The following is a 27,957-nucleotide window of genomic DNA, read 5'->3' as shown; positions in this document are numbered from 1 at the left end:
GTCTGTCTCTAAGCAGTACTTGACCTTAACTAAGATGAGTTGTTCTGTCCAGTGAAGAAGGTTCTGTCTCCATCCCAGGCTGAAGATGTCTCAGTGAATCACAGCGTTTGTAGCCAATAAACTCTCGCGCATGCTCCAACTGCTGGGCCCTTGGCAGGTGTTCAAAACATAGTTGCTAACTTAGGCAAACCGGATGTCCAGTGTAACACCGAAAGGCTAGGATTTTTACTTTCTTGGCTTTGGATTCCAACAAGCGTCTGATGCATTGTCATTCTAAATGGATCTGCTGCTCCTCTGTCTTTATCTTCTCTGTTTTTTATTTACGTCTGTATATTTCAATTAAACAGTCAATATTATTTTATATTAGTTTCAGGTGTACAGTGCAGTGTTTAGACATTTATATAACTCGTAAAGTGATCTCCCCAATAAGGCTAGTACCCACCTGGCACTCTACATAGTTATTACAATATCGTTGACTATATTCCCTACGCTGTACCTCACACCCCCACGGCTATTATGTAACTACCCGTTGGTACTTCTTAATCCCTCCCCCTTTTTCACCCAGTCCCCAACCCCCCTCCAGTCTGGCAGCTATCAGTTTGTTCTCTGTGTCTGAGTCTGTTTCTGCTTTGGTTGTTTATTTTGTTCTTTAGATTCCACATGTAAGCGAGATCATATGATGTTTGTCTTTCTCTGTCTGACTTATTTCACTTAGCATAACACCCTTTAGGTTTATTCACATTGTTGCAAATGGCAAGATTTCATTCTCTTTTATGGCTGAGTAATGTTCCATTGTATATACATGCTACCTCTTCTTTATCCATTCATCTATTGATGGACACTTAGGTTGCTTCCATTTCCATATCTCGGGTTTTGTACATAATGCTGGAGTGAACATAGGGGTGCATATATCTTTTCGAGTTAGTGTTTTGGATTTCTTCAGACAAATGCCCAGAAATAGAATTTCTGAGTCATGAGGTAGTTAGTTCTATGTTTAACTTTTCGAGGAACCTCCAGACTGTTTTCCATAGTGGCTGCACCAATTTGCAGTCTCATCGAAACAGCGCACGAGGGTCCCCTTCTCTCCGCATCCTCGCCAACACTTGTTATTTGTTGGTTTATTGATGATAGCCATTCTGACAGATGTGAGGTGGTATGTCATTGTGGTTTTCAGTTGCATCAGTGACACATCCGATAATAACAGAGAACATCTTTTCACATGGCTATTGGTCACCTATATGTCCTCTTTGGAGAAATGAGAAGATTTTATTCTAATGTCTATTCAGATCCTCTGCCCATTTTTAATTGAATTATTGGTTTTTTTTTTTGGTGTTAAGTTGTATGAGTTCTTTATAAATTGTAGATATTAATCCCTTATTGGATGCATCATTAGCGAATATCTTCTTTCATTTGGTGGGTTGTCTTTTCGTTTTGTTGATTGTTACCTTTGCTGTGCAAAACTTTTTGGTTCGATGTAGTCCTATTCGTTTGTTTATTTATTTATTTTTTGTTTCCTTTGCTCGAGGAGGTGTATCATTAAAAAAATATTACTAAAAGCAATGTCAGAGAGTTTGCTGCCTATGTTTTCTTCTAGAGTTTTATGGTTTTGGGCCTTAAGCCTTTAACCCATTTTGAGTTTATTCTCGTGTGTGGTGTAAGAAAGTGGTCTCGTTTCATTCGTTTGCATGTGTCCGTCCACTTTGCCCAGCACTATTTATTGAAGCGAGTACCTTTCCTGCATTGTATATTCTCTTCTGTTTCTTCTTTGATCAGTGAGATTTCTGCTGACCCTAAACGCCCAAGGGGGGAGCTGAGGCTGCTCCTCGTGTTCCCAGCAGGTGGAAACTGAGGCTTCCACAGCTGATCTTGCTCACTCTCCAACCCAACTCCAGTCAACTTTCCTCGGCTGAACTTTTCAGTCCTGATCGCTCAAAAATCATGGTAAACACCCGTAGGTCCCCCTTTCCTCCCCTTTCCCCTCAGTGGTTCAGCACTTAACCAGGTTTGTTTCTTGTCTCTTAGCAGAGCAGTAAGTGGCGATTATGCCCCTGAAAGCTCCTGTGCAGTGAACACTTCCTTTGTGCATTGTCTTCGCAAGTAGGAGCTGCCCCAGTTTTCACAAACACCAGAAATGTCGGCGCCAGTTTCCCATCCGACACCACGTGGTTACCCCCCCTGTGCTCTTGGCACAGTTTCCAATGCTTTTGGTACTAGAAATGGATACAGGAACCAGTGAGCTAGAGTGCAGTGTGCAGAGAACGTTCTAGTGGGAAGGGGCACAATCGGCCTGAGTGCTCTGGGGAATAAAAAATGTTTCTTGGGGAATGAAGGTGAGAGAAGCATTATCAGTGGGGCTCATCTTTTCCAGCCCGTTCTCTCGCGGTGTGAAGGTCGTTGCATTTTTCCTGACTTGAAAGTTACTGAGAAACATTCTGCTTGCGAAGGCAGCTCGTGTTATCTGGGCACGTGCCCGAAGGGAGGCGACCGGAAGACATGCCCTGGCGGAGAAAGGGAGTGAGACCGGTGGTATCAGACGCGTTCGTCTGCCTTTCCGAGTCCTGGTTTCCTCGTGAACAGGCAGGAAGTGAGAGCTATTGCGACAGGGATCCCCTGAGAGCTGTGTCGAGGGAAGTGAGAGACGACGCATATGAAGTTCGTGCCATCAGGCCGGAACGCACGCTCAGCGGACGGTCACCTGGGGAGGCTCCTTCCCTCAGTCCTTCCTCTTTGCCACAGGGTTCTTGCGCGCTTCCTCACTCTCCTTGGAGGACGAAATTCCTTGCTACGGTCTTCCTGGGGATCCTACTCTGTGCCCTCATAGCCTTCATGATAAAGATAATGACGACTACTGTTTACGCAGCACCCGCCATGTGTCAGGCACTACCTGAACGCTTTATGTGCATTGACTTGCTTAATCCTTGCGACTACGGCAATGAGACGGAAGTATTATTATTTCCAATTTACACCTGAGGAAACTGAGGCACAGGAATGCTTTATTTTGCTGCCCAGCTGCTGCCACTAAAAAAGCAAGCCACTGGCCTCAGGGGTCAGCCTCCAGGCTGCCTTTCAGCTGCATCGTTAGCTGTGGGGTCTTTTGTGGAACTGATCGGGGGGGGGGGGAATCTAGCAACTCTTCATAACATCTTTTTGAGGAAAGCGTGTTTTGAGTTCCAAAAGCCACATATCCATGAACTTTTGGACCGAAGTTCCATTGCCAAATCTGGGGTGCTGGTAATGGGGTGGAGAGCGGGGCTCCCGGCCGTCTGGGGCTGAGCAGCGTTATAAGGTATTGAGGTCACTCCCCACCTCACACAGAGCTCTGGCTGAAACGCTCATCTTCCAGTCTGGGTGCTGTTCTTCTGAGTGGGTGGGGCCGGCGGGCTTCCAGCCATTACCTTAAGCTTCTGGACGGTCCACCTGGACTGGCCTGGTTTCCGGTGGCTTCTTACACACAGCTCTCCAGAGAGAGCCCTGCCGTTTCACGCGCCGGCTCCCATGCGGGAGGCCTCATTCATGGAACGGCTGTTTGGGTCACCCAACATCTCAGCTCTTACCTGCCCCTTGCTTGAAAGCTCTTTTCACCTGTTAGCAGCAGGGACACGAAAAAGCAGCAGCATCTTTTCTGTCTCTTCGTAATATAAAGGACGCGCTTAGCGCCTGCTCCGGCTTCCTTATTGCTGATGATTGTAACAGCTCTTATTTAAGGAGTCTGTTCTGTGACCTGGGCACTGGGCCCAGGTCTTTATATACTTTCTCAGCAATTTCTCAGATGAGGAAACTGAGGCCTAGAAGAGTTACAGCCCAGGCAGAGCTGAGGTTGAAACCCAGTTCTGCCGGGCGCTAAAGGCTGATTTCCTAACCACCAGTTCTCCTGCCTGCAGCTAGCTGCCTTGTGGTCCCCTACCGGGACAGAGGGGGTGCCTGTGGGGCGAATCCAAACAACGGAAAAGTTTTTAAAAATTACTGTTTTTTTTCCCTAGAATTTGTCATTTATGGGATTTACTTGTTTTATTTAGGCTAATACTTAAATTAATTTGTGAGTTTACAGCAGCTCAAGGTGTTGGGGGATAAGAATGTGGCCTGAGAGCATGGGAATCAAAGGAAAACATCGGATTGGGGTTAAAAACAGCCCCATAGACCCAATAAAACGATGGCTGTAGACGTGGGTGACCAAGGCTGGCGATGTGACCAAGTGGTGCAGTAAATCATAAAACGACGCATTCCAATCCACAATACAGTTTTGTTAAGTTTGGGCACCTCTAATTTGGGATTCACGGTGATCGAATGGCTTGCTTAGCGAAACAATTTCCTAACGATCATACAAACGAATAATATAAACGAGATCCTGGCCTGTGAAAGGTAAACTGGTTTGGGTGAGTTTTCGGTGCCTTAGAGGCATTTCTTTCCAGATGAATATTAATTAGGTACCTGTCTTATTCCCAGTTCATTACAGTGGCCCCATAGAGTCCCTCTTGTAGGGCATATGACTCCCTTTTTAGCCTCTGTTAGGCGAGGCTGTCAGCCTTTCCTAAAAAATTCTGGGATTAAGGTGGCGTCAGAGTGCGAACGGTCTTCCTCCCAACTTAGTGAAGTTTGACTGGTCTCTGAAATTTTTCGTTTCTGTACCCATAATATTTTAGGGTCACCACCTGGTGCATGGTGATGTCACGTACACACTTATCGTGCGCACAGTGAGGAAATCACAGCGAATAAAGGAAAACCGACCCGTCACAGGGGGAGGGGGCAGGCTCCCCACTCAGGACTTCCTTTTTTTTCTCTTGGCTGTTTCTAGAAAACACAGGCTGTCCCAGATTCCTATGATTTTAGGCCTACGAGGGAGCTGAGACGTAGCCAGTTCCCTCATTTTCATCTGTTTCCTTAAAAACACAACCCAAAGACACGCAAAGAAAATCGCACGCCTTGTGGGTCTGTCTTTCCAGACCAGGGTCATTTGTAGCAGCGGCTTCTGCGTACGGGCTCCCATGCACAGGTCGCTGTCCCCTCCTCATCCCGGCCTTATTTACTCACCTACGGAAAAAAAAAAAAAAGCCTCCCTCTTTAGGTCCAAGAAGATGAGAATGTGATGCCGTTCATCACACATGTCTTTTCTGACATTCTTTTTGGGTTTTTCAAAATACATGGAGAGAGAAAAGGAATCACATACATATTCAGGCCATGTAAAAAAATGTCCAAATTGCTAAGATCATGAGTTTAACTGATACTACTATTTAGCTCAGTCCCCTAGTAACGGACGATCTTTTCAATGTCATGCAGTTCATGCATTCATTCAAGGTTGACTGTCAGATGTCATCCATTGATAGGAGAGAAATAAAATACAGACCTTGTCCTGCGAGATCTCACAACTGAGCCGTTGAAGAGCCTGACTTGCCTCCCTCTCACTGAGAGGGTGGACACCTTGATTGTTTCTGGTTATTGCAATGATTGTTCTGACTCACAGCTCCCCCAGCTTGTTTGTGAACCAGGGCACTCATTTCCCAAGGCTAGTTGACCGGGGGTGCAAGGAACACTGGGAGAGGAGGGAGAATAAACAACAGGCACCATGTTTTGATCAAGTAGGCTGGGCAGACTCAGCTGTGATGTGGCTGGTGATGACGGCAAAGGCTGACAGTCAAGGCGATTTGCAGTGTCTTATACCTGGATGAACCTGATATCCATAAATCCTTGACAGCTGAGCCTGTGCTGAGGGCGCTGTGGAGGTGGAAGGCATCTATCATTGCAGATCCTCTTTAGAGAAGAATTTGAGCCCCAGGAGACAAAGCTCAATATAAAGACAGTGTTTCATGCATCATTTCTAAAGAGTATTATAAGTGAATTCATTTTCGCTTCCACGGATCCTTTGCCCACCCCCAAAGGTTTCCGTTTGGGAAAGGAAAGCTCTGACGATCACAGCTTCTACTTCCAAGGCTCAACTTCCTTTATAGATTCAGGTTTTCTTGAGGTTAACACACCCATTCTCAATTTTGAAAAATAAATCAAGCTTATGTTCACATTTCACTACTGTTTAGTTTCAATTTTTTCAGTTCAGTGAGTGTTCCATTTTAATAACCAGACCACGCCTTTTTTTTTTTTTTTTTTTAGGCACAGCGACCCTTGGTTGACCTCACAGATTGTAAGGACCTTGTCAGCTTACAATTCCTTATTTTTTATGCCGACAGCACCTGGTCTTCCTAGGTGGTCTCCCATACCAAGTACTAACCAGGCCCGACCCTACTCAGCTTCCGAGATCATACTGGATCGGGCCCATTCAGGGTGGCGTGGTCGTAGACACTTTTTTTTTCTTCACTAAAGAGGAGGCACAGAATTGCAAGAGCCTTTCTTAGGTTTAGTCCAGACATCAGTTTCTCCGAACATTTGTCTTTTACCTGAGTGATAACTAGGAGAAAAGAAATGAGAGAAATTGATTGTCTTTATTTTCAAATAGAATTATTTATGAAAGCGCATGCATGAAATCTCTGAAACGGCGAAAAGTTCTTGTATGTATATTATAAGATTACATTAATTAAGGCATAAATAGTAAAACACAGTTGAATAGAACAGAGAAGAATGCCATGAAGCTGATCCCAGAGCACATAATAGGAAGAGATGGCAAAGGAGCTTTACGAGTCATTGCTAAAGGGATGAACTTATGTAATGAATTATTTAATGAGTGATAGTGGGAAAATGGACTATCTGGGAGAAGTCTCAAATTATATTTACCTTCACCACAGAAGGTAAAGTCATGTCAAGTGAGTTCTAGATGGAATAAGAGAGAAATGTAAAAATGAAACCATAAAAAATTCCAAAAGAAACTGAAACTGGAGGCAACTTACATGTTCAACAGACAATAATCATTAGTATTATGGTACAACAAGAAAATGGAATATTATGCAGCTAGTAAACATTATGTTTTCAATGAATATTCAATAACATGGGTAAAATCTTACGTATGGTGTTTAGTGAAGGTAGATACACTCATCCCATTTCTGAAACAAAACAAATATTTAGAAGTAAAACAGGAAGGCAACATGCCACAATGTTGACAGTGGTTATTGCTGGTCGATAGCATTAACAGTTTTTAGGTTTTGACATCTTCCAGATTTTCCACAGTAAACACGTATTGCATGACGTAGAGCATAAGTCAGAATTAAATGGGAATAAGTCACAGTGTTTATTTTCAGTAAGCCGAAAAGCACCGCCATGTGCATTTTTATTATATCTATTGTCCTCTGTCACTGGAACACTCCAACGACCTTCATCTAGAATTCCAGTCCCTTCCTGATGGTTCCCTACCTGCTTCTCTTTTTATTTCTCTGCTCCCAGCTCGTCCACTGGCCCTCCAGATGCAGACCTCCTGGTCCCCCACACCTTTCTGCCGTCTGGAATTTCCTCGGTGCTGTCCCCTGCACATTTGGGGGCCCCGGGGTCACAACATCTTCCCAGTCCAGCCTCTGTGATAGTCCTACCAGCCTTTATGGTATTTTTCTGTCTTCTACCTGTCCCTGGAGGTGTCTGTTTTTGCAACTAGACCGCAGATGCCCACAGGGCAGCCACCGCGTGCCATCTGGTACAATACCGGGTATATAGGAGGTAGCGTGAGCACACAGTAGGCACTCAATAAGTACTGCCGAGTATCTCATTTCTAATCTTATTGTGACAATACAGTTTACCACCCTCTGGGAAACTTTTTTTTTTTACATTTCTCCCCTCCCCACCTCCACCCAGAACAAGGTCATTTGGAGATGATGGACAACCTCAGTGAGCCAATGAGCAGCCCAGACAGAAGGGAAATTAGGCTGTAGACTTATTTAGCCGATGTTTGGTTTCCTTTCTGCCTTCTTTTCGGGCTCTTCCCAGATCTCTCTGCTGGTCAGGAGCCACTCCAGGCAGCTGCTTGGACTCTCCTCCCCTTTTAACCTCGCAAAGGAGAGGGGCTCGTAAAGCATAAAGGCTTCTTTTTACTATCTCTTAAAATAAGTGAAATCACCCCTCATTTTAGTAACCGGCGTTTTAGGGAGGGTGGGGCCTGCCTTACAGGGCCAGGGCCCAGCTGTATTTATGCTGGAAATCAGGGCCGGAATGAGGAGGAATGGTGGCAGGAACTGGTGGCCACAAAGTGTGGACAGGAGGCCACAGGCTCAGAGGCCTCCACGGGCTGGGAGGGCAGCACGTGCCGGCGCTGGGCTGGGATGAAGTCAGAGGCCGGGGCGGGGACCTGCGTGGGGTGACCGGAAGCTCATGCTGTGTAAGCTCCGAGCCCCATCGCTTGCTCAGGCTCTTGGAGGAGGCATAACAATTTCATATTTATAGTTTATATTGATTTTTCTTAGCGAGGTATTTCCCAAGTTGTATAAGCTTCGAGTCCCACAAACCTGGCTGTGCATCTGGTAGAACTCTGGTGACCAGGGGGCCCAGTCTCCACAGGGACAGCTCATCAGAAGTGTCTCTGGAGCTTCTGACTTTTCAAGAGCAGCAAGGCATCTAGGTGTTTGTATGAAATTGCCCACATTTAAATGTTGGCAACTTAAAACAAAAACAAAAACTCATCGCTCTGGCCAAAACAAGCCTTATCTGCAGCCTCTCATGTTGAGCCCATTGGCTGCAGGACTGTGATTTCTGGTTATCCAAGCCCGTAGGAATTACAGAGCTGCCAAATGCTAAGGATGGTTCTACGGCAGGTGTACCTGCCCTCCTCGTCCCCTGCCCATTAAGAACAGGTTTGGCCAGGTCTAAACCAGTGAGGTTTGTTTGCTCTTTTCCATGGTGGCAGCCAACAGCCAGACATTCTCTAAGTGCTGCCGCTGGTCACGGGGCAAGGAGTGGACAGAGGGTGCGGACGAACGAATCGGTGTGAATTCATCCTCACAATTGGCAAAGCCGACTGAAACGTGTGGTCCGTGGCTAGTGCTGGGGCAGCAAAGTCACCTCGTGAACATAACGAGGGTGGTTATTATTCTTCCTGGGCACAGATTAGTCTTGGCGGTGGGTGTTTTGTGCCTCCTGGCAGGCAGGGCTGCAGCCAATGATTTCAGGAAAGATTTATATACCGTCTTAAAGGGACAGCAAGTCACCTGTCTGTAACTCCCAAACATTTGCTCCCAAGGCAAAGCAATTCACCATTTTATAACAGGATTTCCACAATATCAACACTCGTGAGAGACTGTAAAGAGCCCCCCAGCTGAAGGGAGTTACTTCTGGGTACCATTTCACGTGCACAATGTGCTTCTGGTATGGCAGGGGACATCAGATGGGGCCACAGGCTGGAATTTGAGGCAGAACATGACAATAAGACCTTAGAAGAGAGAGAGAGGCTGATGGGAACAAGGGATGGCCAGTGCCAGCCCTGTGGGCGCCCTCCTGCTCTCAGCTCTCCTTGGCGATAAAGCTTGGAGCGGCTGCATTTTGATCGCTAATTAGCTTGTCGAGCGATCTGCTTTGCCACGGAATGGCTTTGAGGGCTGCAGCTTGCCTTTCCACTCATCCGTTTGGGTGATTATGTGTGTCAGGCGTGGGGCCAGAGCCAGGGGGTGCTGTTGTCCAAATTCCACTTCTCCGGATCTGACAGAGGCAGGAACAGAAGTAAGTGGGGGAAGAGAGGAATACAGAGGGTGTAGGGGACATCGCAGAACATGAGCTTCTGCTGGGGACACCGTGCTCTCGTGCATGGCTGCTTCTTGGAAGGGACCCGTCAGCATTTCCTGAGGCCGTTTCAGGTTACACAGCTCACCCTTACCGAGAGATGTGGCAGAACGTGCCCACCCCCGCGCACCCCGGCACCCCCACTACGGCATTGGGCCCGAGGGAGGGAGTGCCTGTGGCGCATGGGTGAAAGGAGACGTTGCTGAGCCTGGACCGTCTTGTCTGGAGCCTCATCTCCTGACTTCCGGCCTAGCGCCCTGGTACCTGTATACGCCACCCTTCCCTGGGCAGGACAGCAGGGGTTCTGAAGTTGGAGACAAGAGCTGGAGACCCCAGGAAGCCCATTTTGGTGTAGAATGGGGAGACGGGCCGCAGTACTGTGACTATCTCGAGGTCACGGTCATCCTTTCCATGCCCTGGTGCTTAGGGCCAAGCACAGGTTTGTACTTCTTGAAAGAACTCAATGCATTGCAATTCCATACAAGTGCATTTCTACCCTAAACTTAAAAAATCTTTCAATTTTTAGAAACTGCCATAGCTAACGTGCGATGGGGGGAGAGTAAAGAAACGAGATGGAGACTTTCGCTTTTCCCTCCTGAGCTGGATGGTCTGCCTGTCTGAAACGTTCCTGATAGTCGGCGTTCCTGATAGCGTCTCGGGGAGGTTGTCTCGCTTTGCCTCTACACTCACTCACTCACTCACAAATTAATGTGTGACTTCCCGTTGTCATTGGTATCGTCCTCATCTTACTTCCATCTGGCCCTCGCTGATTCGTTTGCATTTCTACGAGTTAAAAATCACTCTTGTTTTAAATAGCGTGGTTTATTCTTCTGATTGCTGCTGACCAGGAACGTCTAGAAACCAGGGGTGTTTCTGCTTATGTAAACAGAGGGCCACTTAACACAGAATGCAGGCAAGTGGCAGATAGTGAGGCGATGCTCAGGCATCGATGAAGAAGGAAGAGAGCCAAACTCAGCCGCATACGATCCGGGTTCAAGATTTCATTCACTTTGTTTTCGGCGTTTACAGTTTCTTTAAGTTGTATCTAAGTGTAAAGTTTCGAAGGTTCATGTTGCTTGGGATTCGTCGGGCTCTTGAAACTGTGAGTTGATGTCAGCCATCAGTTCTGGAAAATTCTTGGCTATTATCTCTTCAGATACTGCCTTTGTTCCAATATCTGTTTCCTCTCTGGATGTCCATTAAATGTATGTTAGACATTTTAAACGTATCCTCTATTTTCTATTTTCCTTCCCCCCCTCCTTTTCAAGATGAATTCTGGATTTTTTTTTTCTGATTTGTCTTCTAGTTCACTAATTCTCACCTTAGCTGTGATAACCTGCTGCTAACGTAGTCATTTTTGTTTTGTTTTGTTGTTTGTTTGTTTTTTAAACTTCAATGATCATATTTCCCAGTTTGAGAATTTCTGTTTGGCTCATTTAAAAATCTTTTACTTCATTTTCTATAGTTTCCAGATCCCTGTCAAAATTTCCAAGTGTGGCATTTACATTTCTGAATATAGAAAGCAGAGTTGTTTTATAGTCTGTATCTAAGAGTTTCCATTTCTAAAGTATTTGTGGGCCTGTTTCCACTCTTAGCTGTTTCTGCCGTTCTTGCTCGAAATGTCCTGTTTCCTTGAGTGCTTCCGTTCTCTTAGTAGTCACTAGACATTGAGAAAAAAATATGTACATACATTAGGCATTGAATATATATGATAAATACACACACACACACACACACACACACACACATACACACACAGGGTCCTGTGCTGCTGCATGATGACAGCAAAGGACCATGCGTACCTGTGGTCCCGTAAGATTATGATGGAGCTGAAAAATGCCTATTGGGTGGTGATGTAGTAGCCATTGTGATGTCATAGCACAATGCATTACTCACTTGTTTGTGATGATGCTGGTGTAAACAAACTACCAGTCATATGAAAGTTTAGCACATACAATTAGGTACAGTACATAATGCTTGATAATGATATGAAATGACTATGTTACTTGCTTATATGTATACTATACTTTTTATTGTTATTTTAAAGTATACACTATAAAAAAAAGTTTGCTGTAAAAGAGCATGCCACGTTATGCTGGTAGCAGCCTCATGAATAGCTCATGTTTACTGCATCTCTCGGCTGCATTATTTTCTCTTGTGCTTGATTTAATCCTGTGTAGTTTTGTATGGTAACGTCCTGTATGGGTTAAAAGCCCAGGAGCAGTAGGTTGTACCACACAGCTGAGGCGTGCAGTAGGGTAGACCATCTAGGTTTGTATAAATGTGCTCGATGATGTTTGCACAACTGTGAAATCACGTAAGGATGCATTTCTCAGATCGTATCCCTATTGTTAAGTGGCTTATGACACACACACACACACACACACACACACACACACACACACACAAATAATGGTAGAATCTCCTTCTAGAGAGGCTTTTCGCTTGTGTCTGCCAGGTGTTGAAGGTTCTTCCCATCCGAAGGCACCTCAGTCCGAGAGCAAAGCTTGTCCCCTGCATTCAGTGGACCTGTCCTTAAGGCCGAGGGCTGTGGAGTCCCCTCTCCCCCGACCCGGGCACCCCGCTTGAAACGCCCAGTGGTTTGTCTGGATCCCTGACTTTGGCGGGCTCTGGGCTTTGGCCTCGTGAAGCTATCAAACAAGAGCTTGTTTTTAAAGTTGTTTTCTTTTCCGATTGACAGAGGCCTTTAGATGAAAGCTTTGTGGGCTGGCTAACCTCTCAAGGGTTCGTCCTCTCCTCGATTTGGGCAGATGTTTCTTCACTACCTTATTATTGCTTCGATGCTTTTAAGAAAATTAAACAAATATTTAATCCAGTTTTTAAGTTGTCTTTGTTAGGAGGCTTGACCTGAATTACTTAGTCTGCCATTGTCAGAAGCGGGAGTACTGGATGACCTGGGTTCAAATCCTGGGCCTGCCAGTTTGTTCCAGTTTGTTCCCTTATCTACCAGATGCATTCATTAAACCCTAGCTACTTGACAGCATGGCTGTGAAATTTAAAAGTGCAAGTTTTTTGTAAAGTCACACTATGACATCATTTTCGTTTATTATCTCTGTCACAAACTGGAATGTAACTTTCCTGAGGGGGGCACATTTATTTTTTTTCACTGTTGTTTCCCCAGTGATGTCTGGCCTAGAGTAGATGCTCAATAAACATCAACTAGGAGAAAGGGTCACTTTGTAAAGGTAACCAAGTGCTTAATCTAAGTGCATATATTTTAAAATAAAAACATATTGGAAAAGTGTACTCTTGGGGGGAGGGTGTCAAGCTCAAATCTTTGTAACAGCTTCTACTATTTAGAAGATCCTATTTCCTTCTATTATTTCATAAACTTTATTGTTAGATCGACACATTGGTATTGTTATTTTGTTTTAATTTCCCACTTGATATTATTTTGACCAGAATCTTCGCCATGAGGGAAAGCATTATATTTCATTGCTTTGAGTAAATGTGGTCTAGACCTGCTGGATGCTGGGCTGGTTCCAGTTTGGGGCTTTGATGGATAATGCTGGCTTCTTTGTTTCCTGATGACAGTGAAAAGGATAAAATGTGTCTATTGCAAAGACTTGTTCAGGCTCACTTTAGAAGGAGCAGGTCTTTTGGTACTTGAAGTCTAGCATCTTCTATAATATAAACGAAATCAACAAAAACTGATCCCGAGTCTCTCAGAGAAAGACTCAGGCTGCTTCCAAAGCAGATTGAGGAAGGAGGTCACGTGATGTGGGATCCAGAGTCACTGTCGAATGCTCGTCATTAACTTTCATATTTCTTTGGACCAAAATTATTTCATTAAATGCCCACTCAGTCATTGTTGCCACAGATAATTTATTTTTTTTCTTAAACCAAGGGGTGATTTAAAAATGGTAATGTGGTTTACCGTAAGCCATAGAAGCTGGGGTGCTTGATGACCTCATTCCATACTTTTCTATAGCTTTTTAGAAAAAGTACAAAAATAATGTTGTAATCAGAACAACTAAGTAACCTAAGTATGCTTTCATTTAATGGTTAAATGACTGGATGAAAAAGTCACGGCAATGATACGACTTACCATTTCTTGACCACCTCTGTGTTAGATGCTTCAGAGTTACTATTTGATTCTTAGAGCAATCCAGCAAAATAAGTACTACTGTATCTCCATTTTCCAGGTAAGGAAACAGAGACCGAAACAGGTTATGCAACTTGCCCAAGACCACACAGCTAGAGAGTGGCCGGGGCAAACTGGTGGTGCCAATCCCAGGGCCCCGTTTCTTTTCACGACCCACCGCCCTCTGACTTCTCATTTCCACGAAAAGAAGAGATGGCCGTTCCTATTGGCCAGAGCTCATCAGGCTGCCCTGTTTGACCATCCTCAGGCCCGTGAGGTTGGGGTGTTCATTACATCTAATAAGGGTTTCTTTAGGAACCCTCGTTGCTTGCCCCCAGGGCTGTGGGTTAGGTGACTTGAAAGGTGACAAGGGCTATTAAGACATGACATCTGCCTTTGGGGGCTCAGTGAAGAGGTTAGACATCTATGCACATAGGAATACGCCACGTGAGCTGCAGGTCATTATGCTGAGCACCCAGGGCGAGGAGGGGCAGGCATGTTGGCTGGGGGAGGGGAGCCCTGTCCAGCCCATCTCTCAGGAGATCAGACTAGGATTTAAAAGCTCCATTTTACAGATAGAAAAGCTGAGATAAAGCCTCCCCTGTCCACGAGCACACCAGTTTGAATTAGCATCTTCAGCCGGCTTCGATGTGTTTAGTCTTTCTCGAGTGTACCAAGATAGCGTAAACCTGGGAATCAGAGTTGGAAGGTAAAAGATCTGAAACTCTCTTGGCTAGCACCCATTTGCCCCCTTCTCCCTCCCATTTGCCCTTTGTCATCTGCAGGGAAGGTAGGGGGCAGGGAGAAGGTGATGGACACATAGTTGGGGAGAGCTCCCTGAAATTTATTTTTCTTCTGGTTCACTTCTGGATTGAACTGGAGCTCCAGCCCTCTGATTTCTGGTGAAAAGGCTGCCTGCAGAGGGTCAAATGAAAACTTTGGGCTCCATGTGGGCACAGCAACAAGAAAGTTCTAGTGTCCTGTCCAAGGAGACATGTCAAGCCAGAAATAGAAGTCGGATCTCTGGCCTGCCATTCCAGGCTGCCTCTTGTTTAACGTTCTGCGTGAGTCACTGAGCACCCAGCGCAGAGAGGCCACCAAGGGGCTCAGCATCCCTTCCGAACCCTCAGTAGCTGGACTGAGGGAAAGAGAGAAGTTTTTGTTCGTGAGCTCATTCCAATCAGAATGTGTCCAGACGCCCAAATATTTGATTTGAGCCTGGTTGCTAAGAGACCTCCCACCAGGCCCCAGATGCCTGCGGGCAGGAGGGCGGTATTGGCATCGAGTCAGATTTCTGCCAATTTATTTTGAAACCAGAAAACCTGGAAGCTCGGCCTCCTAGAGGCAGCCACGAGGAGAGGAGAGATCTGAGTCAGCCAGGCACCAGGGATCCGTAGGAGGACTCAGGATAGCTTTCTTACCCCGTGATTGTTTACTTGGTGTGAAGTCTGCTGGTATGGCAGTGGAGTTGAAACAGGAGCTTTGTGCTTGGGGACATGTCAGAGCCACCGCAGGGGACGTGGCAGAGCCACCACAGGGACCCCAGAACAGCGCCGGATCTGAGTTATAACTGGGAAGGCTGCCTTGATTCAAACCAGAGCCGCACACCCACTCAGCTTCCTGGGTTTTAATTGCCTGGTGATTTAAAGCCCCTCAGGGAATGCCATGAGCAAAAGTGTCCTTGATAAGTGTGTGAAAGGTCGGGGCAAAGGGGGGAGCTGGGGAAACCCCACTTTCCCAACAGAAGGCAGACAGCCGAATGGAACAGGCTTACTTATGGTTCCCAGCGAATGGCTGCCCCTGCTTCTCCATCCTGGGTGGCAGAATAGCCCCCCGGCAGGCCGTGCTCAGACCCAGGCAGTGATCTACTCAGGCCATAAACTTTTCCAGTGCATTTTGTTTCTGAATTTGGCTTCCGTACATATTTATAAACAAATGCGTTGATGTGGGAAACATAGGTTTTGCTGTCAGGATTTTTGGGTGAGAGTTGTAATGTGGAATGTAAAGGTCACGGATTGTTACCCTTGGCTTTTCCCCAGAACCCTCCTTCCTACGAATTATTTGCTCAGATGCAGTACTGCCCAGTGGGTTTTGCTTCTGGCTAAACCATACTGTGGACTCCATTCTCCCCTGCGTAGACACGTTCCCTTGGGCAGGGTTCGATGCCTCAGTTTCCTCATCTGTCAAAGCCACCCAGAAAGAAGCGTTTGTCGAGTTTGAGAAGTAGTATAGTGCTGGGGGAAGATCAGCTGGGAGGCAGCAGCTTGAAATTAAATAGGGAAACAGAAAGGAAAGAGAGAAGGGGTCTGTGCTGAGCACGATGTCGGGCGCATGGTGACCGGTGCCTAAGGCATTCTGTATTTTCTCTGAGAGGCTCCAATCAAGTTCGCTTGACTGAAAAGAAAGATGAGAAAGGATATATATATACCCAGTTCCATCATTGGAGGACTTGAGTGAGTCGTCTGAATGTAACGTAGAAGGGGGAGTCACGAATGCACCATCCAGCCGGGTCTGGTGGTTCTAGAAGACATCCACTCAGCAGGTAATAGGATTTCCACCGTTTAGACCAGGGAAAGAGATACTCTCCAGGACTGAAATACACCTGAATTTAGAGGGAACGCCATTCAGTAAAGCACATTTTTGCTGTTAAGTCTGTGTGCGTAAGAAACCTGCTAGAGATGTTTACATTTCTCTCCCCTTCCCCGACCCCTCCGTTAAATAAACCGTGCCATCCAGGGAACCAATGATTTGTTTCCATGGAAGAAGCCGTGATGTCACAAGGGTGGTGTTATGATGTCATCACAGGATCCCTTAGGCGCCTGACAGAGAGAGAGAGAGAGAGCGCGCCTCTGGTGTTGAATCCAGATATCCTCGCTAACGGGAACATTGGCACTGGGGAGGACAAGGCCACTTCAAAAAGATAAATGTGGCAGATGGAGGGCCCAGTCCTGCATGGAGATCTTGACTATTCCACGGGGTATTCAGCCAAAAGCTGTCTCTTAGTTTTTCAGTAATAATAAATGACAAAGCCTGGGGTAAAAATAAACCCACTTCCAGTGTTGTTTCTGGCTGGTTCAGCAGGAACAGTGCCGTTAGCCGTGAGGAGGCTGCGGAGCTGCCTGGGGATTGGCAGCCCAGCCTCGGCCTCTAGGAGGAGGACGCCAGGGGAGGGCTGAGGGGCTCAGCCCCCTCTACTCAGTTCCTGTATAAATTTGATTAGGTAAAGGCTCTCCTCGGGGCCGGTAGTTTAAACATCTTCCCTAAGGTGTCGGCTTAAGGCCAGTAGCTGCATTAGGTAAAGTGCCTACGTTTTGTCATGAGTGTATCTAGTACCCCAATAATCCCGCAGACTGGTCTTCTGTCCATCTGGGAAAAGCAATTGAGCAAGGAACACTTAGAGAAACAGAAGAACCTCGGTGGCCTACAGGGGTGCTCTGTCAATGTGAAGGAGCTCATCCTTTCAAAAATATTAAGCTACATACAAGCCATTTGCTTTTATAAAAATATTGGTTTCCACTTGTAGGCCTATGGTTTAAATATAAAAACTGCTATATGTTTCAAGTTACAGATTTCTAAAAGCATTGGTTTGCAAGAGTTAATACTCACAGTGCCAAAACACTCTGAGGGGGGCACGTATTGGCAGGATCTGGCTAATTGATAGGTTTTCTTTAGCTAGAAAACCCCTTCCGGAAATAAGAATCTGTGACAGTCCAAGATTACTTACATCTAAGACAAAATCTGGCAATCTAGAGGAAGTCTTGTGGGTGGATGTGTTTTGGGTAGGATATTTTTTCTTTTTAAACCCTTCATCTTATAATCCAGGCCAAAAAACAAAGAGCCAGATGTGACAGCTATTTTAAAAAAAAAAAAGATGCATACTATTAATACCTTATGTTTATCGGCTGCTTTCCTTCTGAGAAGTCCATAGGGCTTTGCAGATCTCACCCATCCCCATATGTTATCTTCATTTGAAGAAAAGACTGGAAAATGCCTGAAGTCAGGGAGTGTGTAAGACATCAGACGAGACCTGGGTTCTTTTATTTTGTACACTTTCCCCGGTTTCTCCGCTGCTTTTGCGTACCAGCATGACAACACAGAGGCCTTTCACCGAATTATGTTTTAAACCCCCCACCCCCTTTATTGTACCCACTTGTCATTTCGCTGTAACCCTAAGGCAAAAGCCTGAACATGCAGACAGCTCTCACCAGACCTACTGACAAACCCAATTACTTGTTGGCTGTTTCCTGCATCAGGCTGTTTGCAAAGTCACCTCTGCATGGTGTACCCACCCACAGACCAATAAGGTGATTCCAGGGCCATAGCTCTCCTGGATTGGAGGTGACATTTGGGGACCTACCCCTGACACTTTGAGACTGACGCCCGTAGAAATGCCCCGGCGGTAGAGTGCATTTCAGAACCCTGGTTAATGAGTCCATCTTTGGCATATCCTTAGGGCTTTACTCCAGGCTTTGAGATTCCTTAGTGATGAGAAATTGAAATCTATATTATGAACATCAAAAGTTGGAATGTCTGAAGCGATACTGCGATTTTCTCTGGAGCTCCTGGTCCAGATCCCTTCATGGTGTAGTGTTTTGTCATGCTCAAGAATGTACTAGACCAGGATTAGAGAAGCAACCAGGAGCCCATACACTTTCTGCGGGTGACAGCCGTTACGGACATGCAGGCGGGGCGTTGCTATGATTTTGGCCCTGATCCTCACACCCCAGCCTCATCTGTGCCCCGCTGCCTGCTCACCGCACGCTCGTCCGACACGCACAGCCTCACTGCCTGAACCCTTCGCCTTCCGTGGCGCCTCTGTGCTGGTCATCAGTGCTCTTTGCCAAATAGATCTGGCTCTCTGCCTTCTGGGCATGTGACGAGATCGCACTTCCTGGCGTCCTTGTGGTTGGCTGAGGCTGTCACGAGCTCTGGCCAATAGCTCGTGAGTGGAAGTGATGTGTGTCACTTCCAGGACAGAGCGATTCAGAGCCGGTCCAAGACCTGGCCTCATTTCCCTCCACCGTAGCAACTGATGACATTCAAGATGGCAGCTGCTCTGCCCAGCAGGCAGGCGTGAGAAACGAGCCTTTGCTATTATGAGCCACTGAGATTTGGGGACTATTGCCGGACTATTCTGATGGACCCAAATTTCTCTAATTTTTATTCCTTCACCTGTGCTTTTCCTTCTGCTTGAAAGCTGCACACTCTCTTCTCCGCTTGGCATATTCGTCAGATCCTTCTAGACCCAGCTCACAAGTCCTCTTTTCAGGGAGCCTCCAGGAAGTCAGACCTCCTCTACTCTGTGCTTCCCCGCCACCCTCTGTGCAAAACCCCACCGTAGCCTTAATCACCCCTTCTTCTTGCTACATGTCTGTCTTCGTCTCGTAGACTTCGAACATTTCGAGGGTAGCAGCTGTGCTTTGTTCATTCTTCCATCCCGAGTGTCTATTCCAAAGCATAAGCTCAGCAGGGAAATGAAGGCACTAAGGTCGGTTGATGGATACAATTAAGGTCAGCCCACTAGTGCTACAGTTCACCATCTCCATGTCCTTACATAGACCAGGACTGGTAATTTACCAGATGTGGGGAGACATTTCCTAAGATCGATTTCTCTCCTAGATTCAACATTATTTAAGTAGCCGTTATGTATATTTTTTTAAAAGAAGTTTGTGGTTCAATTAGCTAAGAAAGGAAGAAAGAACATCTTACAATTAGGCTCCCAAATTCTGATAATTACTCATCTTTACAGGAAAATATTTTTTAAAAAGATATGAGGATTTGAAGAGAATTAACCTTCATGGGTGATTTTTTGAGGTCATTATGGTTTGCGGCTAAGGCCTGGCTCTGCTTGTATGAAACAGCATATTGATTGACTCAATGCCCTCGAATTTATAAATGCCTTTATGTACATCATCAAATATATACCTCCCTCAGATGCTTGGAATGTACCATTAAGTTCAAATGTAAATTGATGAGATTCTATTTCAATATTTGTTATAGAGCCTGTTCTGGGTAGAAAATCAGGGAAGGTCCCATTTTTATTTAGGTCTAGTTCTCCATGTCAGAGGCACCATATTTACTGTGTTTAGTGTCCTTAATTTTATAAATGCACTTGGGCATATTGCCAAATGTGTTTTCTTGAGTTAAGAATAGACTCTTAATTCTAACACGAAGTGACAAGACTGTGTTTCAATGTCAGTTGAAGAAGTAGCAAAATCTAGACCTGGGAGAATGTCCAGAAGGGTCTCTTACTTGACTCAGGTCTGAGGTGAAAAGATAAAGGTTAATGTCCACCAGATAAAGATCCAAGAGGGTATGTTCACTTGAGGTTCGAAAAAGTAAAACTACAAAAACAAAACAAAACAAAACAAAAAACCCCAAAGATACATGTATGGATTTAGCAGTCATTTGATTCTCTTATTTTGGTTTTAAACAACTCTCAGTTCTCTTCTTTCTCTTCATTAAAAGGTGATTTTTACAGTATGGTGGACATCTATCATGTTTGTCTCCATCCATTCCTCCTCCTCCTAGTTACAGCTTCTCAGTGTTTATCCGATGCCTTTATATGAGTGACGCTCTGATGGGATCATAGCACAGTAGTTAAGAGCAAGGCCCGCTGGAACTGAGCTGCTTGGTTTTAGTCACTCACGCTGTGTGACCAGGGCTATGTGACCACCTTTCCAAATCTTGGTCTCCTCTTCTATAAAATGAGAATCATCATGTTACCTACTTCACGGAATTAATGCGAGGATTAACACATAGGGTAAAGCACTTAAAACAAGGCCTGATGAATAATGCGAACTCAGTAAGGGTTGGCTATTATTATAAAATTCTTATATGACAATTTAACTTCCTTAGGGACTTCATAAACATATCTTCTATCATTGATTGTGGCTGTAGAAGTCTGTAACAGGCTGATCTATTTTTTGCCCTTGTATTTATTTGTTTTTTTCCTGAGAAAATCAAAGGATTATTTTGTTGGAGATAATGACAAGAGAAAAAACTGTACGTGTTCGGTGCAGATGCACCATCATAGGCCTAACTACATAGTACATGTCAGCAACAACGTGACATTTTTTTCCAAATATTTTCGATAAGAGCTTAGTTGAATCACAGGATGCAGAACCCATGGAAAAAAGGTTGTTGACAATTTTCCTTGCACCATTTCCAATGCAGTCTTTATATCTATGTTTTTGGGTTTTTTTTCTTGCTTCTTTCCTGAGCTTCTTCAGCTCATGTTTTAAGATCTTCTGTTGTTTTTCCATAGCTTTCCTGAGCCAATGCATCTTTGCTTTAAGTTCTTGCTTCAGACCAGCTTTGTTTTGTTTTTGTAAATTATATTTGAATATGAATTTTACCTGTTCTATAGCACTTTTTTTTCGCGTGTTGATTCTTCACTGACATACATTTTTCCTCTTTCTTCACACTTTTTTTTTAATGGAGAAGTTTCGTAAAGATTTTCTGCTGGTTCCACCTTGAATTTCATCATGTGAACAAGATGAGTTCTTCAATAAAGAGCTGTTTGTAAGAGGCTCATGTAAAGGAGTGGGCCTTAGATATTTTCCAGCTAGCTGGAATTTTCCTTGGATTACGCTCAGATTCTTTACAACCCATGTTTGTGACTGAAGGTTCTTTAAATCTTTACCTCTTTGAATAGAGATCTGAAAAGGCCATGTTGAGTCTCTTTTTTCAACCTCGCCTCTTCCACAGCCTGCTTTTTACAAAGGTGGCAATTCTGTGTGGTTCTTCATTCAGCTACTCTTTCTTTCCTCAGCGCTGTTGTAGCATACACTGTTAAGGGCTTATGTTAATCATCAGTAGACAGGAAATATGCTCAAGAAACTCTCATTTAACTATTTCTAAGAACTAAGTTCACAGTTTAAGATGCCAAAAATTTTGTGAGGAGAGGCCTCTAACATCTAAGTGTTTCAAACAACCCATTTGATGATGCCCCATTCTTAATGAGGCAATGCTTTTCCCTGCAATATTTCTTGATGAATTTTAAACAAGTTTTTTCATGTAGGCTGTATCTAAATGAGGTCACTTAAACTATTTTTGATTAGCACATTTTTGGACAAAAGAGTTCTTAAGTTTTCAAAGAGTAATGCTATTCTGGATAAACTTTTCATCCTATGAAATAAACCCATTGATTTGTAAGTCCTAAAAATCATCAGGTTTACATATCATTCTTCCTCCTACAACCTGTGTTTTACAGGGTCAGGCAGGTAGTGTCCTATTTGCAAACTAGGCAACAGACCTGGGACTTGAGCCTAGTCTTCCTACCCCAGCTTGCCTTCCTAGCTTATCATTTTAGGCTTATAACTTCATCATTTTAGGTATTAAAGGCTGACTAGAGTAATTTAGAAATTTGCGAATGTAATCTATGCATTCGCTTTAGATAGTATTTATTTCTCCCATCCCATCTGCCCAGTTCTGAACCTGGGCCACACAAAACTGACCTTTGGCAGCAAGGCTGGTCGGTGAAGAGTTTGATGGGCATAAAATGAGTAACTCGGTAATGATGAGCTATTAAAAGTACCCCTTCTTTGGGGGCCTTTAATGATCATTTTTAAGGGCTTCGAGGAAATATAAAGACGTAGGGCCTAAACTTTAGTGATCCAGAATACCTGGCAGAGCTTTCTGGAGTGGAATTTTGGGGTAATAGACAGTTTTTGACTGATGGTAATAACTGACTGACATGGAGTTGGGGCGGAATGAAGGCGGGCCTCAGCACCCATCACCTGTTCCTCTAGAAAGACATGACAGGCTGGAGGACATGGTCAGTTACTGGAGAGGCGTCCAAGCCAGGGCCCCCGAATAAACAGAATTAGGCACTTTATAGGCCAGGGCTTAACCATATTCAGAGAATGGTGGTTTTTTTGTTTTCTATTGCAATTTCCAGGATGGAGAGCTTTTGTTTTACATGGCGTCCAGTAAGGGAGAAATGACCGCACTAAAGCCAGACTGATTTTGTCTTTGGCGTTCTCAACCCCTTACTTTGGGCTAAGGGACACATTCTTCTCACCTCTGTCTTTTATCCTGGACTCAGGCTAGCTGAGGACAACTTGATAATGCTGAATGAACATCACGACAAAGTTTGGAAAAGAAAGAAAACTCCCTACAGCACCTGTCACCAGTACAACAAATGTCAGATAGCTGTCCTAATTCAGCTTCATTTCCTTATCCATTTAACACACATCCATGGATGTGTAAGTTATGGGGGCAGGTGCTGAAATACGGCAGTGTGGCGCAGAAGTCAACATGTTCCTTTGCCCCCGTGGTCCTCAATGCTTGGTCACGTGCAAATTTCCCTCTGCTTCCTTTTCACCTTTGCATTGCCCCAGGAGACCTGCTCCTTTTAATAGAGAGGCATCCATACTTCTTTAGTTCCAGGGACAAAAGCCCAGACCATTGTTTTTGTGAGCTCTGGAGGCCAATCTTTAGGCAAGGAGCAAGTGGAAACTGAAATGAAGGGGAGAAGGAAAGGAGAAAAACCGTGCAAAAAGATGCCTGTGGTGGGCCATGGGAGGGTACCAGCTGGGATCTCAGGTATGCCTGGTTCCTACTCTCCATACCTAATCTTTAACCCAAATAAAAGATATTATAGTTCTCCAAACCTATTTCTTACGGGGGTGTGTGGGGGGGGTGTGGGGGTGGTCTGTTTGCTTTGGGTTTGGGTGACGTGTCCCAGCCTATCTCTCAACCCGTTTTTGAGAGAGGTTCGTTCCTTAGTAGTCTGTCTTGGAATCTGGGTTTGTCAATTCGGTCTGTTTTTAACAGCCAAGTAATCCCCTATGTGCTTTCCTCAGCCTGGAGAGCCTTAAGCTAGCAGCCTCTGAAAGACAAACCGGCATGGAGGTGTGGAGCTGGGGTCATTGTCTGATCTCCTTGGGGTCAGGGAAGGAGGTGGAGGACCGGTGCCGGCTCCAGATTACTTCTGCGAGAGCAGTTGGCCCGCATCTAGCTTGTCAGAACCAGGCAGAAGGTGCTGGATGAAGTTTTCTTTTCAGGGAGTAGAATTTTTTTTTTTTCTTTTCCTTTTACATTGAAATTGGAACAGTTCTGGGAAATCATGGGACAGGTGTCTCTCCAATCAAGAGTCAAGGCTGTTCACCCAGCTCAGCCTCGGGGCCCTAAGGGAGTGCAAGTCTTTATACAGGGAAAAGTATAATTTTCCAGAAAGTGGATAGTCCCTGCCGGGGACCCGCACGTGGGTCGCCCTCTGACAGGTGGACATGGGAGGAGGTAGGCAGTCAAAGTGCACGACCGAGAATGAGGCCAGAGGGAACTCTGGGTTTGTTCTCCCAGCCCGTAGGAAAGGATGTATCGAGGTATGAGCCCTGCCATCCGGGTGGGGCTAAGGAGGGTGTGGGGGACACGTTCAGTTTCCACCGAGCCTCTGGGTTTGCGAGGCCGAAGAGCGGCCAGAGCGGGAGAAACGAGGCAGGGCACAGCAGGAGCGAGGGCTGGCCCAGGCTGGCTGGCCGCTCCGGCCCGGGCCGAGGCGGCCTGAGGGGCGCGCCGAGGCCGCACCAGGCCCACTTCGAATCCACACGCCGCCCCGCAGCCGAATAATCCCGGGAGTTTTGCTCCCAAAGGAAACACGAGGCAGCGCCCGGCACGTCCTGCGCGTCCTCGGCCGCGAGGCGCCCTCCCCCCGGCCACAGGAGGACGCCAGCGCCGGTTTTGGTGCAATGCGAATTAGCTCCGGTCGCCGAGTCGGGAGGGACTGACAGGCGCGCGGAGCGCCAGCCGCGGGGCCGAGTCAACGCCCACCTCCGCCCGCATCCCCGCCGCCGCCTCCGGTCGCCATAACAACCGGCCCCCGCCCGTCCGGCCCGAGCCGCGCCGGGGCGCTCCGGCCAGGGCTCGGGGCGCTCCGGGGGGGCGCTCCGCATCCGAGCGGCCTCGCGCCGCCAACCCCGCCCCGCCGCGCCGCGCCGCCGCCGAGCGCGACACAGAGGCGCCCCCTCCCGCCCCGGGGAGGAAAGCCCTCGCGCCCCCGAGACTTGACTTTGCAGAATCAATAAAGCACCCCAGGGGCCGGGCTCCTCCCGCGCGCGCCCCCCGGCGCCCCGCACCTGCCCGGGGCCGCGCACCTGCCCTCTCCCGGGCTCCAGGGCGCACGCGGCAGCCAGGAGCGTGGCCGGCGGCTGCGCCCCGCGCCGGGGGTGCAGGACATCCCCGCCGGCGGCAGCGCGCGGGAGGCGGGGAGGCGGCCGGGCCGCGCGGGGAGGGCGGGGAGCCCGCGGGAGGAGGCGAGGAGGAGGGAGCAGGCGGGCGGCGGGGAGGAGGCGAAGGGAGGCAAGAAAGTAGCAGAAAGTGAGGCTGGCAGCTCGCGGCGAAGGAGCCGGGCGAGCGGCAGCGGCGGCAGGAAGTCTGTGCCCGAGCCGAGCAGAAATAAGAGCCAGGGAGGGACCGCGGCGACGGCGAGAGTGAAAGAGGAAACTGCCGGAGAGGAAGCTCTGCCGCAGCGCCCCGGCTGCTCCGGCTCCCGCGCCGCGCCGCGCCTCCGAGGGACGCCCCTGCGCCCCCTGCCCCGCGCGCCCGCCCCGGCCCCGCGCGCCGCGCTCGTCTGCCATGGCCCGCGAGAACGGCGAGGGCAGCTCCTCCTGGAAGAAGCAAGCGGAGGACATCAAGAAGATCTTCGAGTTCAAAGAGACCCTCGGAACGTAAGTGGGGGGCGCGGAGAGGAGGAAGGGGGGGCGAGCGGCGGCCCCGGGGGCCACCAGCGTCGCCGCCACCAAGGCAGGAACCAGCTGGCGGCCGCGTCCTCCTCGTGGGGGTCTCGGCGCCGCGGAGCCCCCCGCGCGCCCCACGCCTGCGTCTGCGCCCCGGGGCGCGGGTAGGCGCGGCGCCTGGGCGGGGGGCTCCGGACGGTGGGAGGACAGCCCGGCTGGCGGGCGGCTTGCCACTTCCCCCGGCGCCGCCGCCCTCTCGGCTTCTTTCTCGCCACGCGTGACTCTGGGCCGAGATGGTGGATTTTCCATTTAGCGGCGGTGCGTGTTTACTCACCGCGTGCAGGGGCGCACCGTGTGGACGAGGAATGCGGTCACGCGGAGATGGGGCTTCGCTCACCCCCCACGTCTGCCCTTCCATCACGTACTCGTACAGAGCTGACATATGCTCGTGCGAGGTGGACGCACGACTTTGGATGGCCACGCGATTGTGGAAGGGACGAATTTCGCAGTGTGCGGGGTCACGTGTGGGCAGAGCCTCACCTGAGCGTCCGTCCATGACACGGAGGCTCAGCCGCACACGCCGGCCAGGGTGCCTGTCTCGGGGGGAGGGTCTGTGAGTGTCGCTGTGCAGGCGCTTTCCCTCTAGGGCTGTACTGAGTCCCACGCTGGTCGCTGCGTCTCTGGAAAGCAGAAATAATCCGAAGTCCATGGCACGAATGCCGCGAGCAGGTGCCGCCGGCTTCGGCTTCGGCTGCAGTTCCCTCCCTGCCCCTGAGTTGGGTTTTGTTTGTGTTGGTTTTTGGAGCGCCCGAGGAAAGGTGGGGAGGCTGATAGTGAAAGACAATCAGGCACTGCTGGGTGAATCTGAAGTTCAAGTTATTTTCTCCCCTCATGTGATCAATATCTGTTGTTGATCAGTATCTGTCAGTGTACATTCGCACACGAGCTACCGGAACCTGACATGTTGCGGGCGTTGGATTGGGGGGTGGGGGGAGGAAAGGGAGGAGGGTATTGATGAGGCTGGGAAGAGAAGGAGTTGCTCTTTCCTAGGATAAATCGATGCGCTCTCTTCTTTTCTTTCTTCGCCCTCCCCTTACTTGTTTTTGTGGTTGGTTTGCTTTTCCAGAATGGTATTTTGAAACCCAGGCTGTCTTCTGCCCCATACCCAGGGTCCACTCACTGCAGTTGTCGCCTCACACCCCCCTCCCACCCCCCCATATCTGCACTGGGTCCCCCGGAGTGCAGTTGTGGAGGTGGTGGCCGTCGCAGCCACGCTTCTGATCCCGGGGGAGCACACCTGCCAGGGCTGGGCTGGGGCCTCCCAGCCGCGGTGCTGTGCTTCAGGGAGGCACCTGTGGGTCTTCTCCCCTTCCTGCCTCGGTTGCAGTGAAAGCAGAAGAGACTTAGTCTTTTCAGAAAGAGGGGCCTGGGGCTGCCTCCCAGCATGGCCAGTTAAGGGGTGAGTTTAGGGGGGGGGGGAGGAAAAACTTTCGAAAATTGCCATTGAGGTTTTTTCGGGTTCGGGTTTGTGACTCTGAGATGCTCAGGAAATGGGGCAAGTAGCAGTGTGCCCTTCGCTGTGGTCTCCACACTGATTTTGTGGCTGCGGATGAGGGACTGGAGAGAGCGGAGTCCCATCTTGTGAGGATGTGTTCCTGCTCACAGTGCCCCCCGCCCCCAACCCCTGGCACCCGTCACGCAGTCCACTGCCTCCAGGCGGAGGGATGCAGTGTCTCCTGGCAGGGCGGCCGCACCTCTGCAGTGGCGGGCTGCTGGGGCTCAGCGAGCTGTGGCTTCGCTGAGTGGCTCCAGCTGTCGCAGGCGCTGCTCGGGATAGCTGCGGTGGTTGCTGCCTCTGGGAAGGACAGGTTTGCCCTGCGGGGCTGGGGAGGCCTTACTGCTCTTGCCGAACAACCTCTTGGACTCTGGCCACGTCCCCTGGTGGGTCTCCGGCTGGGGTCCCAGAGCTGTGCCTTCTGCCTTAGCATTCTTTGAAGAGAAGCTTCCCACTGAGGTCCCATAGTGCTGGCGGGGTTCTAGAGGGATGAAACACAAACAAGAAAATGACCAAAATGTTTTTACTCAGTGACATAATGATAATCATAGTAATCATAGGTGACTTTATTAAATGAATTCTAAGGAGCAGGCATCATTCTAAGTGCTTACGTGTATTTACTCATTTTACTTTCATAATAACCTGATGAGGTGGGTGTTTACTATTATCCCCGATTGGCAGATGGGAAAACTAAGGTAACAGAGAGTAAGTGACCTGCCAGACATGAGCTAGTTTTTAAGTGGTGGAGCCAGTATTTGAATCTAGGCAGAACAACTCATGATTATCCACATGAGGTTGAGCCACTTCGTGGATTATGTAATGGCAAATATTTAATAATAATGTGACTTAATTTTAGTCTTTGGAGAGCTAGTCTTAATATTAATGTAAAACAACAAAAAAAAACATGATTATAGAGTGACCTGTTATCTAAATCTGTAACATTTCAAAGCTTTTGGGTTATCAGCATTATTTTGTTTCCT

The 27,957-nt window shown here is 47.7% G+C and overlaps 1 protein-coding gene, 1 long non-coding RNA gene and 1 pseudogene across 3 annotated transcripts in view; 1 reads left to right on the top strand and 2 right to left on the bottom strand.

Moving 5' to 3' along the window:
• Positions 1-6,167: 6,167 nt before the first annotated feature.
• Positions 6,168-6,287, bottom strand: LOC118609243 (annotated as a pseudogene).
• A 181-nt stretch (positions 6,288-6,468) lies between these two features.
• LOC107504851 lies at positions 6,469-26,559 on the bottom strand. The gene is made up of 3 exons (XR_001595553.2): positions 25,757-26,559; positions 16,170-16,343; positions 6,469-11,296 (listed from the first exon to the last, which is right to left on the bottom strand). It is a non-coding gene; the product is annotated as an uncharacterized LOC107504851 (long non-coding RNA).
• CAMK1D (calcium/calmodulin dependent protein kinase ID) overlaps positions 25,012-27,957 on the top strand; it is a 336,799-nt gene continuing 333,853 nt past the window's right edge. For both annotated transcript variants that reach the window (XM_016134431.2, XM_016134432.2), the window contains exon 1: positions 25,012-25,413. In XM_016134431.2, the coding sequence (XP_015989917.1) occupies positions 25,322-25,413 (92 nt within the window). In that variant the 5' untranslated portion in view covers positions 25,012-25,321. The remainder of the gene's footprint in view (positions 25,414-27,957) is intronic.

Source organism: Rousettus aegyptiacus, unplaced genomic scaffold (genome assembly GCF_014176215.1).
Source record: "Rousettus aegyptiacus isolate mRouAeg1 unplaced genomic scaffold, mRouAeg1.p scaffold_m13_p_10, whole genome shotgun sequence".
Taxonomy (NCBI): domain Eukaryota; kingdom Metazoa; phylum Chordata; class Mammalia; order Chiroptera; family Pteropodidae; genus Rousettus; species Rousettus aegyptiacus.
The sequence above is the reverse complement of the archived record's forward strand: the minus strand, read 5'-3'. Positions and strand labels throughout refer to the sequence as shown.